At 38.7% G+C, this 15,007-nt stretch overlaps 1 protein-coding gene across 1 annotated transcript; it reads left to right on the top strand.

Annotated features, from left to right (window-relative positions):
• The first annotated feature begins 1,386 nt into the window (after positions 1–1,386).
• On the top strand, positions 1,387–14,986 carry LOC106175165 (contactin-associated protein-like 2). The gene is made up of 16 exons (XM_087008796.1): positions 1,387–1,711; positions 1,927–2,241; positions 2,421–2,720; positions 3,193–3,321; positions 3,659–3,826; positions 5,297–5,487; positions 5,929–6,030; positions 6,563–6,704; positions 7,446–7,703; positions 8,094–8,281; positions 8,759–8,927; positions 11,141–11,218; positions 11,729–11,896; positions 12,070–12,285; positions 12,511–12,738; positions 12,973–14,986. The coding sequence occupies exons 1-16, from the start codon at positions 1,387–1,389 to the stop codon at positions 13,128–13,130; spliced, it is 3,135 nt and encodes a 1,044-aa protein (XP_086864922.1). The 3' UTR covers positions 13,131–14,986.
• The last annotated feature ends 21 nt before the right edge of the window (positions 14,987–15,007 follow it).

The following is a 15,007-nucleotide window of genomic DNA, read 5'->3' as shown; positions in this document are numbered from 1 at the left end:
CTTTAACTGTAGGTGACTGTGTCATTTGTCCCCATTGGTTTAAAGTCTTTTCACATGCTCAACCAAGACCTTAATTGATTTGTTTACCCAATAGTAATAGAGGAAACTGAGTCATTTGCACGACAAGTTTGGGTTTAGGGACATCAGAATGTGCATTGATTCCTTCAGTGTTCAGTGTTGTAGAGCTGGTCAATTCAGTATCATGGATGTCAGAAGCATGAATCTCGACGATCATTAGATAGAAATATTCTTTAATTAGAGACTTAATAATACCAGCCAAACACAACGTTTCGGTCCATCAGCTATGGGACTTGGTCACGTGAATGGTAATTTAGTTTCTACATAAAGAATAATTTTGTTTTATTATCGAGTGGCCACGAGAGACGTCTTTCATAGAACACATCGATTGTGAGCAAAACATGGTGTTATACTTGAATAATCTTTGTCCTATCCCCTAGTCACAAGTCATGGGTACAGTGGCAGATTTAGAGGGGGGGGTCAGGGGGGTCCTGACCCTTCCTTCGGTTTCTGAAAAACGTATCACACGTATTGAACCGCACCTAAATGTATCACACCAATATTCTCCTCTTGAACCGTACCTAAACCGTACCAAAGGGCACTGTTTGCTCTCCAAATCGCCAAAAAATTTTCGGACCTCACAGCTTCGCATTCAAGGCCTGTCGTTCAGGGCCCCCTCTTCAAATAATCCTGGATCCGCTCCTGCGCGTATTTTTGACACAATAATTAGTGTCTTTATTCGCTGTCACCCACGTCTTTATATGAAGTATTTATTTGTATATGAATGATAAAACGGCGTGCTAATTGACCTCTCAATTGCCTTTTAAGGCCTATGTGGTAATTGCTGCCAATTTCAAACAATAGTGACTGCCCACTGTTGTAGGCATTGGCTTCTTTTCTGGTCTGATTTCAAAACACCGTGGATAATACGTGCTTTCTCCAAACATAAAAAAGTCCATTAGCCGATAGGATTTTAAATAATCAGTAAGTTCAAGATACAAAGGAAATATGCAATTTGGCTTTCGCATATCGTCAATTGAATAAATATGGGGCCAATTACCGTGTTGTTGAGAAGAAAGGCAGCTGCCAAAAGGACTTTAGTGTTTTATTGACTGATTTATATCTGCAACCTTCAATCACGTCAGAGAAAGTAGACACAAACAAAGCCTTCTGATTTACCAATGAGACAATCAGTTAAATGGAAAATACCGATAGCATTTCTGAAGACAATAGGTATCTAAGCAAGTTCCTTCGAATAGCTGAAATGATTATGCACACATATCAGTTTACATTTGTAGATTAAATGAAACTCATTCGCCTGAAATTAACTGAAACATAGAAAAAGTTTTCTGAAGTTAAGTTTGCACCATGACACTGAAACAGTGTATAAACATTGCGGCAATCGTGCTCTGTATGGTACACCAATTTGTCAACGCTGGCTTGTACCGTTCGGAGAATTTTCGCGTACAAAAAGGATTTCGCTTAGAGAACGGGGCACTGGGTGAGGTACACACTGTACGCTCTAAAATAGACTGCTCAAAGAGATGTCTCTCTCTTGGTCCTGTGGGTTGTACATCTGTTAACTACAGTCCAGTAAACAGGACGTGTGAAATAAATGACAAAACGATCCACGATGACGCTGGGACAGTACTAGAGGAAAACAGCGACTGGGAGTTTTTAGATACTGGCAAAGGTGAGGTCTTATATGACGTCATGGTTTGGTTAATTACACCCATAAACCGTTTGCAAATTTGTTCAATTTATCCTCACGCTTACGTGACCAAATTGAAAAAGATAAAAGCTGGATATGTTTCTTAAATTTAACTGCATACCGTGCATACATGATAAGATATGGGGTGTTATTAGTTATACGTTCACATATTGTGTCACTTTGAATTGTTCTTGTAGGTCCGCCACAAGCACCGACGATTATGTTCGTCAATATAACAGAGAACTCCACTGTTCAGATCACATGGGTGGCCGGAGAGAATGGCGGCTTTGATCAAATCTTCATAATTGATGTCAAATTACAGAATGCTGACGACAATTCTTACGTCACAAAACTCTCCATGTCCGATCCCGGCCATCGAGAGAGTGTGACGTCGCTTGTATCCAATCTGACCGAGGGGTTTCAATACACATTAAGATTGACAGCAACAAGTACTCGACCAGTCGGGGTGAATACAGCATCCGTTACAGTTGTTTTCTCGCTCCTTTCAGACGGTATGTTTTGGTGCATTTCCGCAAAAATTCTCGATTAATGGTGTGATTCAGATAAACACTTTTTTTTGCATGTTTGATTTTGATAAAGATAAGACATCAGTTTGATTTGTCTGGTAACTGAGCAGTAATATTCTTTCATAAAAAGTACCAAACTAAAACGATGTTTTCTTGTTTTGAAGTTCTCACGTGCGACACCCTCAAAACAAACGGTTATCCAAGTGGCTCATACAGTATAGATGTGGGCGGCTTTGGTCCACTGACTAAATTTGGGGTGGAGTGCGACATGACCTTTGACCCTCCCCTGACCATATTCCACCACGACTTAGAAGGACGAAGTGGTCAACTTGGACCAGACCATCATGGGTACCTTTATCGAAATCTGACCTACTCTCCTAGTACTCTAGAACAGATAACAGGCGTAGTGGATACGTTTGGTCATTGTCACCAGTACAGAAAGATAGAATGTCACGGAACAGGGGGTAAGAAGTTTCTAATTTTATATCTAGATTAACATAGCATAGCAAAAACTTTGTCTGGCATTTAGTACAACTATTAATTGGTTACACTATTAAGAACTTGTCAGAAATCCAGTGTTTTGCATTACTCAGTCATAATTGTGGTATTCGATATGGATTTATATAAATGTGTACGTACCACCGTCTCTATGGCAACAGCGTACACAACATTCCTTGCCAAAGCCAATACTGACGGTATATATATATATATATATATATATATATATATATATATATATATATCGAAAAACTGATGTTTTCGTAAATTCCAGCATATATGTGCACCGTTATTTGAACTTGATTCGCCAGCCTCTACATACCACTTTTGTTGTAGCTATAGTAACCGTAGCTTAACAACAGAGAGCACCGAAAATCGGTGCAATTTCCAATAATGAATACAGTGGGTATAATCTGTATGTACAATGTATCTTTCAAGGCATGGGGACAGAGACGTCCCAGACTGACCGTTACGGTCAATACAATTACTGGGGACATTACTTCGCGGGGGGTTCTCCGAATGCAACCTGCCTTTGTGGTAAATACGCTGCCTGCAGTGAGGGTGCAGGTAAGGATTGAAAGTTACTGAAGTTAGTATGATCGCGTGAAAACGTTTAAATTTAAAATGAATGGAATGAATGTTTTAGTCATTGTGAATTGTAACGCTGATGTATCATGTGAAAGATATATGTACATGTACATATACAAACCAAATGCAATCAGCCGCAATCGCCTTTTGAATATGATAGAACATTTAAAGCACTAGACAGTTTTGCTCATTGAAAATACAAAGCATAGTTTGAAGAAAATATAGAAAAGCCGTGACATTGCACGTGTCTGGAGACTGGTCGTAGTGGCAACTTAAGCCTCTTTTCCTATATAACGATCATGATTTATCTTTACAGAACAGTGTAATTGTGACAAAAATGAGTCTGTGTGGAGATATGATGCAGGCTACATCCAGGAAAAGGTGTTTCTTCCTATTGTACAGACTAGGATTGCTGACTTCGATAACTCTACTGAATTCGGTCATGAGACGCTGGGTCCCCTGGTTTGTTCATCCTGGGCTGAAGGTAAGGTAATATCTTGGAAGCATTAATTAAAATGGGTACAAATTGCTGCCGATGTAACGCGACAGAGAGCCTCCCCCCCCCCCCCCCCAACCCCCCATGACAGAGTCCGCTTCCAATTCATTTTTACAGGTAAGGCTCGCCCTAGATTTGACCCACTAAGGCCAGGTTAACCCTAACCATTATAACGAAATGGAGGGCGGACTTTCTGTTCCACGTACCCTCAGTTGCGTTACACTGGTTCACCAAGATGTAAAGTGTAAAGTGTACATTTATAACGGTGCGTTGACTCAGAGATGTTATATACTTTAGAGGATTGAAATTAGATACTCCTCGTATTCAATTTTGTCTGGATTTGCGAATTTGCTTTTAGAAAGAAATATAATGGGGCATACATACACGTAATCGAACAGGATTCTTACTTAAGATACAACCAACACGTACAGGTACAAAGATTTCAAGACACATTATGTAACCACCAAACGTTAAGGGAAATCACTAGAAGGGTCAAAAGTACCTGAATAAGGTATTTACATACGCGCCATCCTTCATTAATTCATTCACCAAAATGAACAAATTAATTTAGCAATAGTGAAAGGAGTATAGATTTACGTAATTTTGCCTTTCCTGTTATAGTCGCAAAGCTGCATAGATCCTAAGCAGTTGGTAAAGCTATTTTATGTACACTTCGTATTTTGTTATATTATATACAGCCGTTTATGTCCCAACAACTCCTTAATCTGTATAAATGCCTTGGGACCAGGTATGTACTCTCACTTGCATTTTCATTAGTGAACCGGCTGCCATCACTCTCTTTGACTTAATGCCCCACACGGATGCTGATGACGTCACCGTTTATAACAGGATCTGTACATGTGCGTCTACATCCGGGCATTATCGATTGTTATTAAGTAGTTCGTATTAGATCGAACGTGAGTTTCCGTAGTTATGGAAGGCACGTTGAGTGACTCTTATATTCTATTTGTTTGGACATATCGGTGCAATATCGCTTTAGAGAAATCCTCATTGTTCTATTCTATGGTGTATTTCATTATAATGTAGTCTATTTCAGCTTATTTTATTAAAAGATCGAGACTTCGCAAAGTAATTTCGACAGATCAGGATGCCAGTGATTTGATTCATACATAAGTCTATACTTGTGATACGTTCACTTGGAGGTTTTAACGCGTTTTTGACAAAATAGTTCCCGGACCCAGTTATCAATATGTGGCAGTAAAATGATGCTCATTCTTTAAATCTCAAAAATAAACCTCGAGAACGACTTAACAATGAATTTTCACCAGACGTTTATAAACAGTATGCACTAGCACATTGACATTTTTTCAAATCGATTACAGCAATTTGATTGTCATTGATTGTGTTTATCCTTTTAATCAAAAATGCCCTAATAACGTATTAAGTATGACGTTTCGTTACTCAAAAATAAAACCCTTCGAAATGTGTTTTCAACAGGCCGTGAGCGACCTCACAGTTCATTTTTACCGGACTCGGCATTCTCGGCGTCAACACGCCATAGAGATTGTTCCATTCTTGGGGGCTCCATGTCAAAGAGTCACAAATGGTGTGCAGACAACCTTATCGTCAATGAATGGTACCAAATAGATCTGCAAAGGAAGATGATTATAACCAGGGTGGCCACAAAGGTATATATATATATACACTGTAGCTACGCGTAATAGATGTGGACTACTTGGAATTCATGTGTTCGCTTTTCAGAGTGGGCAACCTATCCCTTATAGGTGCATTTGCTTAAATTGAACCAGTACCCAGGGCGGAGTAACGTCAACAGTTCCAATAATATTAACTTGATAGAATGCTCCTTAATTTCGTGGCTTTTAGTTAAATAACTGCATGTACAAAGGTTATTTGGGTCGATGTATCGTTTGCAAGTGTAGGTTTTGAAGATGATATGTTTTATGGAAGGATCCAGCCTGCCTGCAGTGATGCCGTTTGAATAGTAGCCTTTTGTGATAGCGGGTAGCTTATTAGGATACCAGTTCCACAACAAACAGTCACATTACCGACGGTTAGAGACTAAATTTGCCGTCCATGATGCAGTGAATATATAGGTCTGTTTATTTCAGGGTCGACCCGATTATACACAGTATGTGACGAAGTACGAGTTGTTAACTTCAGATGACGGGGCCAACTTCAGCTGTTATTCCATTACAAACGGCACGTGCAAGGTACGGGTATTTATCAGACAGGATTTGGTTCTAGTTGTATCATATTACGAATTTGAACACGAACAGAGATTCCTGTTATAGCTCCGAATTAATGTTATTAAACAAATAATCTCAGTAAAAGCGAAAAAAAATTTATGTTGCTGCTTCACTGAAGGGCCTTATTACACCCGTTATTTAAATATTCCATGTTCCATGTATGTCTCCGATGTACCGCGGAAAGTCACAGATTTAATAATGTATAAACCACACTATTTATGCACTGATTATGGTTTCCTTTTTGGTTTGATTGGGAAAAATCAACACGCTTGCAACAATATAAACTTTGTTGTAGAAATTAACATACAGCAACACATCAAAATGGTTTCCGTATATTCCCTGAAACAAACAAACAAAAAAAAAGATTTACCATCAAAACGCATGCTTAGGGATAAAGGCAGTTATTACATGTATTACTGGTGTCTTCATATATGTTAATGGAAACAAGTGTTTTCATTGGCTTTTTAAAGCTTAAAAGCCATTTGGAATATTACAGGTTTTCAGAGGGAATTGGGACACTAGTACAGTTCGCAGCAATTACCTGAAACCCCCTGCAGTCGGCCGCTACGTTCGGTTCAGTGTGCAGGAATGGTTTGGTTACATCAGTGGTAAATTTGAGGTCTACGGATACGACGCAGGTATGGAGCTGCTATTAAACTGAATTAACACACAAGACCGAAAGTAGGAGTTGACCACGTGGTAATCATGTTACACGTGACCCAGTCACGTGGTTAACACGTGATGTGTAGACTGGGAGGGATCTGTATGATGCTAAGCCGCGTGCACTTTGGTACTTTATAACTTATACCTTTATAACTTTTATACCTTATAACTTTTCAGTATAAAATATGAAGACCTGCGTCATAGGCATATTACAGTGCTCATTTTATTATTTAGATGTCAATGGCTCTTGAACTTTCATTCATATCAGTCAAAAAACACAGGAAACAGGAGGACCAAGGGGATACCGTCCGTCACTATATTTTTAATGTTAACCCTCTTACCCCAAGTAACATACATGTAATATTGATTTATACGAACCTTAATAAGATCCAGTTTAATAAAAGATTTTTGTGGTTAGTTCGGCCATATTTTCTAGGTGTTAACATTGAAGATATAAACATAATAACATACCTTTATGAATAATTGATATTATAACGTCTAAATCAATTTACTTTCCAGCAAGCTGTTTTTTTAGATGGGGCTAATAGTGTCCGTTACCTTTAGCCAATTTTACCAATTATTTATTAATTGTTTAGCCCCCACATAAAGTTTGCTAATAACGCACATGAGATTGTGTGATGTAAGTTGGCACATACGACTTCATATAGACAAGTATATTTTGATGACACTTTTGACACCCATGCTTCGATTTTAAGGGTACGCCAATACCAGCCAGATAAATGAACGCAGTTCTGTCACTCTTTCCTGTCCTCCTGGGACGTGGATAGATATTCTGGATGTATTCTACGGGCAAGAGAGTGTTGGTTGCAGGGCAGATCAGAAAGGATCAATAAGAGCCGTCAAGAACCTGTGTCAGCAGCGTACTAGCTGTGCAGTTCCTTCAAGTAATGGAGTATTTGGTGACCCGTGTTTAGGACCTGCCAAGTACCTGTGGATAACTCACAAATGTGTGTGTAAGTACATCATGATGTTGCTCAATATTTATTTGATTTGTCTCTCTCTGTTTTTGGTGACCCTTTAATGACTGCATGTAAACACCCAATCAGACACTTAATCTGTAAAAATAAAGATGTACACAAAGCGGTAAAAATGCCACGCACATTATTGCCACTTAGCCCGACATATGCCACCATTAAGTTTGTTAAAGTATCATTTAAATTAATACCAAAGGGTAACGTTTTACAGAAAATCTACCCTGTATGATCGCTTTGCATGAGTCTCAAAAAGATCAGAACACATTACATGCCATGCAAATTGAGTGAGGGAAATGATAAAACATAATTGTAACACACAAAATTGTCATACCATTCAAAATATCACTAAGGGTTGCTTTGATTTTACAGCCATTATGAGTTCGTGCTACGAGTACTACATGCATGGTTTTCGGTACAGCGGTCAGTTTGAAATCGACCCTGACGGAGCCAACAATGGTGTTGGGCCTTTCTTGGTAGAGTGCGACATGACTACCACGCCACCTGGGAAGACAATCATTCATCACACTAGAGATATGGAAGAGTCAAGTCAGATTTTGGTAATATATAATCATAATTATCATTAAAAAACTTGTTAAGGTATATTTGTCATTATTATTATTTAACACCAAATGAGGTATATATTTGATTATTATTACAAACCCAGTAAGGTAAATCTGTAAGCATTATTACAGACCCAGTAAGGTATATTTTCAATTAAAATTTAAATAATCATTATTTTCGATTATTATAACAGGCTCAGTAAGGTATATTTTTAATTATTATTACAGACTCAGTAGGGTACATGTACACTCGTATTACAAACACAGGTCCCAGACGCCCCAAGTTCCACTTGTTCACAAGACATGAGCTAGTATATCACGTGTATTCATACGCGTAGTAACGTATAACGCTGTAGTCAGCTGTATATATCTATGGTAGGAGGTAATATGTGAACATGTATATCAATAAAGATATGTGAATCTCTACAGTAGCAAACTTTTGAAATGTGTTGTGCATCGTATTCCATATTCTAGGGTCATGAGGCCTGCGGGAGTTGGAGCGAGACTATGAACTACTTCAGTGTAGATATTTCTACCCAAATGACGCCGTTCGTGGACACCATTGCCACCTGCTCCCAGTATGCCAAGTGGAGGTGTCACGGTGCAGCGGCTCTTGGAAATTGCAACTACGTTACTGACAGAGGCAAGTTTTAATTCAATATTTCTTTGGTCGATTAACTAATAAAAACTATATAGTATACATTTGCCACGGGTGCTATAAGATTAAATCGTATGCGGTTTTCCGTGTTTAGAATCAGTGCAAGAGCCGCGCCGTTTCTCCAACATGACCTAGAGGTCAGGTACACTGTAAAGACAGTGTTTAGCATTTGAATACATTCAACATACGTTAAGCACCTAGACGCATTTAGAAATATGTGTAAAAGCTAAGCAAGTATAGCTTTTCAAGCGTTTCACAGAAGAAAAAGCTAGACACGTTGACAGTGTTACATGTTTAGCTATGTGTTTAGCTTCACCGGCATATGAATCTATAATAAGTCAATCACAAGCTAAGCACATTGGCTAAGCACTTCCCCTGCTAAGCGCGTGAGGCTGCTAAACATATGGAACTGCTATAGGTGTGGAATTCCTAAACGCGTGGAGTCGCTGAACAACACGCTTAGCTTTTCAAGCTTGTCACAGAAAAAAAAGATACTTCACAATCCCATGTATACGATCCCATAACAAGTTTATTTCAAGACTCAACAATTTGGCTTAACACTTCCCCTTGTAAACGTATGGAGCTGTTGGAGGCGTGGAACAGCCTGCTCGAACGCGTTGTTTCCTTCCTTGCAGTAAGGTGTGATTATGTAAAATTGGCCTATTTATTAATAATCCAAATAGCACGACGTTATCAGCTGGTTACATGATGGTGATGGTATAGAATAACGTTATGGTAACGTTATGGGTGTTTTTAACTCCATGCAAAATGATGTCCCTGCGGTTTTATGAGCGTTTTATAACATTCTGGAAAAACATTACTTAATGTTTTGAAAACCTTTTTCATAAATAATCAAAACACGTCTTATGCTGTACTAAGATCTAATATATCCGTTTATTAGATTTTAGTGCTGTATGAACTACAGTTAGCGGTTAATTCCTAATTGGGCATAGGAGCGGTGCGATTTGTTAAATATTCGGACTATCGTTACCAAAATAGCCAGCATGCAATGAAAGCTCAAATAAACCATTATAATGAATACCCCACCATCATCGTGATGTTCTATTGTCCATTACTTCCGGAAAAATAAATAGACATCAATACCGTAACGCATTTTATCAAAATATGAAAAAAATGTGTTAAAGTAAAAGTGATAGCTGTTTCGTGTCCTCAGTAAACTTGTGAATTTTCCTAACTTGTTTTTCAGAAATATATTCCAATTAACTCCCTCGCAAGGTCAGCTAACACAAGGATGAATAAGTCCCGCTGTGAAGGTAACGGTGTGATGTCGACGTAGTTGACAGTTCACGGTACCCTGTTATAGATAGAGATCGCTATAGCAGTTAAAGGTGACCGTGACTTAGTTTGTGTGTGTGTGTGTGTGTGTGTGCGTGTGTGTGTGTATGTACGCGCGTGTGTGACTAAAACAGATGAAACCCTTACCACCTAAAAGTTAAATACACCCTACATTTAATACGCGTCAAAGCGTGCAACATGTTAATTTTCAGAAACATATTCTAATAAACTCCCTCGCAAGGTCAGCTAAAACAAGGATGAATAAGTCCCGCTGTAAAGGTAACGGTGTGAAGTTAACGCTGTTGACAGTTCACGGTACCCTGTTATAGATATAGCTATAGCATTTAAAGGTGACCATGGCTTCGTGTGTGTGTGTGTGTACACGCGTGTGTGTGACTAAAAGAGATGAAACCCTTACCACCTAAAAGTTAAGCAAATACACCCCACATTTAATACGCGTCAAAGCGTGCAACATGTTAAGGAGCTTAACGTGCTTAGGAGCTAAACGCATCGAAAAAATGAGACAAAACAGGTGCTTAGAAATGTGTCTTGGAGCTAAACGCTGTTTTTACAGTGTATACAACATCGATTTGTCAATTTAAATGTGATCACACAGAGCCCTTTCTCTTTAAGTGTCCTAAAACTCTCCTTGCGGTGTCCTTGCTGTCCCTGCAGCCACCCCCTATGTAGCACCCTTATACTCTGGCAGTTACCAATGTTCTGCCTCTGAAAACCACAAAAGCAGGAGGGGAATTAAAACCAACAAAAAGTTCAACCGTTATCGCGATTACCGCTGGTCCAACCAGGTGCGGGTCTATTTCAAACAATTAATCTTGTTTGTTGAAAAACATGTATATTATTTATGTAACATTGTGTGTCTTAAACATCGCTTGTACATTCAGGTGGTACAAAAATCCCGTATTGGGCTGGTGGTAATAGTGCGAATTTATGTGCCTGTGGAGTTGCTGGAAATTGTGTCGGTAAGTTTTTATTTGGAATAGATTGCCCCATTTTTTCCTTTGCTACACTGCACGTACACGCGCGTTTTGTTTGACGGATTGCTTGAAATAACGTACATCTATACATTCAGTGTATATACGTTAATCCTCCGAGCATTATATGGTAAGCAATCCCAGGTCCATTTCTTGGTTTTGGTTTTAAATGTTTGGATTACGTTAGATAGCGTTGAGCATGTGAACTAGCGATATAGAAATGAAAAATAAGGCGGTATACATATCCAAGTGTCTTCAGGTCCATTGCTTCTGAATGTCTCCTTTAAAGATTTTTTTGTCCTTTTACTTTGCATTTTATTCTTATAAATTATTGCATCCATTGATAGCTCTTAGTGGCAGAGGTCAGCGGAAACTACCTTTGCCAAAACTCTGAACAGTTTCTGTTCACATCTGGAACCCAATGTACCCCTACGCTCTCCAAAACAATCCACAGGAAAATCACGATTTGACATATATTTACACTGTTGTCTAATTCAGACGGCAGAAGTGACTGTAACTGTAATAAAAACGACAAAGTGTTGAGAGAAGATGAGGGATATTTCACAGACAAGTCCTTGCTCCCAATTGAAGCTTTCTACAACGGTGACACGGGGCACGCCGGTGAATATGGCTTTTATACCATTGGGCCATTGGAATGTCAACCTGGTGAGATTCCATTGATTTTTATTGTAAAATATTACCTCAATATCTCATACTTATAGTTACCTTGACATCTTTAATTTTTTCAACTACAATTTATGCAGATATGGTTCTGTTCTTACACAACTTTATACAGGTTTCAGTATGCTGGCATATGGAATATTCCTGTCTTTTTTTAGCTTTGCCCTCTTGCACGGAATGGAAACGGTTTAACAGCACTAGCGGCCTCTATTGGGTTGACCCAGATGGCGGTGGAGGTGTGGCCGCTTTCGAGGTGTATTGTGACATGTCAACCACACCACCCACTGTGACCTTTCACCATGATTATGAAGACAGGACACACGTGATGGGCTATGATCCGGCTTTGTCCTATTCGGTAGATTTGACATATAACTGTAAGTGTTGCTACTGCGATATTGTTCTGATTTTGAGGCAAAATGCTTTACGTAATTTCAAAAATTGAACTTGGTTGCTTTTTCAGTGTGTTCAAACTAATTATCATCTTTGTACTCCATTAATTAGAGCATTCACATATACCGTTATATATGCACACACATTATATATATATCATTGCTGCCATGTTGTATATCAGGTGTGCGTATATTTGTTTGTTTCTCCAGTAAATACAGATCAAATAGCGGCCTATGTAGATATCGTTGGTTTCAACTGTACCCAGTACATCAAATATGAATGCTACGGCTCACATATTCAAAGCAGTCCCAATATACATACCGCCTGGTATGATCGGCATGGACAGCAGTCAACATTCTGGGCCGGCGGGGATCCAGATGGCGCCACAGGCAATTGCGCATGCGCAAAAGACGGATCCTGTGCAAACGCCAACAAGCGTAAGTTTTGATACCAACGAGGTGATGAAATTATATCGTAACCAAGAAAGCTAGTGGGGCCTGTCATTTCATATTGACATGTAACAGTAAGTGATATTCGAGGTGAAGTTATATTATATTATATTATATCATATTAAAGGTGAGTAATAGAATTACACAACAATAGTTAAAGGTTGAGATATTTTTTAACAAAATATTCATTATTACATATACTCTTCATACATTAACTTTTAGATTGCAACTGTGACTCAAATGACTTCGTTTGGCGATTAGACGAAGGTGACATCACTCAGTCGGATTATCTGCCAGTTACTATGGTAAAAGTTGGTGACACGGGCGAGGGAGCGGAACAAGGCTATCATACAATAGGACCACTGGTTTGCCAGGGTTAGAATCTAATGTGAACTTCTAGAACTCTAAAGCATAAGCAGTGATACAGGAAACGTATTTCGGCACTAGTCTGACGTAACTGAATGCGTAGCCAGGCCATTGCCATTCACGTGACCAAGGTCCATAGCTGGTAGGCCTACACGCTGTGTTTGACTATGTCATTAAGTCTGCAAAGAATGATTCTGTCTTATCATCCTGTCTAGAAACCACCAAAAACACATATCATAGAACACAAGGATTACTAGCTAAGTGTGGTGTTATGCTTGAAGAGTCATTGTCATCTTCCCCGGTCACAAGTGGCTTGGATTTTTGGTGTTAAAATCAGTTTGTCTTTATTGGTTGACGTCCAAGTCTTTATATTTAGTATTTGTTGATAATAATGCTAACATTGAGTACCCATTGTCTTCTTAAGTGCCTTTTGATTTTAACGCCTTCACTAATTGCAAGCAGTAAAGAAATTAGAATCAAATAAGTAAAAAAGGACCTAACGAGTTATTATGTGCAAGTTTAATTTCTAAGAGTCAACAAGTTTGAGAATTGTTTTGTGTAAAGAAAGGATGAAAAATACCAAAGTCATATATAGTTTTGTTTTATTGTTTAATTTCAATCAAATTGTAAGATTCTGCCCCGTGTATAGCACATGCCAACTTAGTATGATGTAATTAAAAAAATATTCTTGAATTTCTAATTGAAAGCAAAGATTTTTGCAATTACCTAAAAGAAAATATTTAAAGGTGAATTGACAGATCAGAATGGAAAATTGTGATTATCACGCAAAAGGAAATGCAACAAAAGCAAGCGAATGCGTGATTGGTGAGCACAAATAGAGTATTAATCCTCTTGAATTTGCACAAAAAATCCAATGGTGAATAAACATGTGAAAGTTCCAATTCGTCACAATAATACTGGTAATAACTCTCATTACAAAACAATAGTGGCTTCACACTGTGCTAGGTATCGATAATTTTTCTGGTCTGATTTCACCGAAACACGGTTCTAGAATTAATCATTGAACCTTAACAGCGCTCTTCTATCACCTCAGTTTGTTTCCTGTTCAGGATATAGGATTATGTACTCCGGGCAACTCGATATGTAGGGGGTCAAGGCACCATAGATAATACGTGCTCTTTCCAGACATTAAAGAGGCCATTAGCCGATAGGATTTCAAATAATCAGTAGACTGAAGATACAAAGGAAATGTGTTATTTAGCTTTCACTTAACATCAATTGAATAAACATGGGACAAATTACCGCGTTGTTGAGAAGGAAAGCAGCTACCGAAAAGACTTTTAAGGGTTTAACTTGCTAATTTATATGTACACAACCGTCAATAACGCCAAAATACGTAGTCACAAACAAAGCTTTATGATTTAACAGTGAGACAATCCGTTTTATGGAAAATATCGATAGCATTTCTGGAGGCAATATATATCCACGTAAAAGTCTTTGACTATCTGAAACATGTAGCACTATATATCCGTAAATGTATTTGAAACTACTCATCGTGTTGATTGATATATAGAAAAGAGAATTTCGAAGTTATTTTGCGCCATGACACTGAAACAGTGCATAAACAAGGCAGCAATCGTGCTCTGTATGGTGCACCAATTGGTCAACGCCGGCGTGTACCGTTCGGAGAATTTTCGCGTACAAAAAGGATTTCGCTTAGAGAACGGGGCACTGGATGTGGTACGCACTGTGCGCTCTAAAATAGACTGTTCAAAGAGATGTCTCTCTCTTGGTCCTGTAGGCTGTACATCTGTCAACTACAGTCCAGCAAACAGGACGTGTGAAATAAATGACAAAACAATCCATGATGAGGCTGGGGCAGTACTAAAGGAAAACAGCGACTGGGAGTTTTTAGATACTGGCAAAGGTG

Source organism: Lingula anatina, chromosome 3 (genome assembly GCF_051362555.1).
Source record: "Lingula anatina isolate TDL-2025a chromosome 3, LinAna3.0, whole genome shotgun sequence".
NCBI classification, from domain to species: Eukaryota; Metazoa; Brachiopoda; class Lingulata; order Lingulida; family Lingulidae; genus Lingula; species Lingula anatina.
This window is presented reverse-complemented; position numbering and strand designations above follow the sequence as displayed.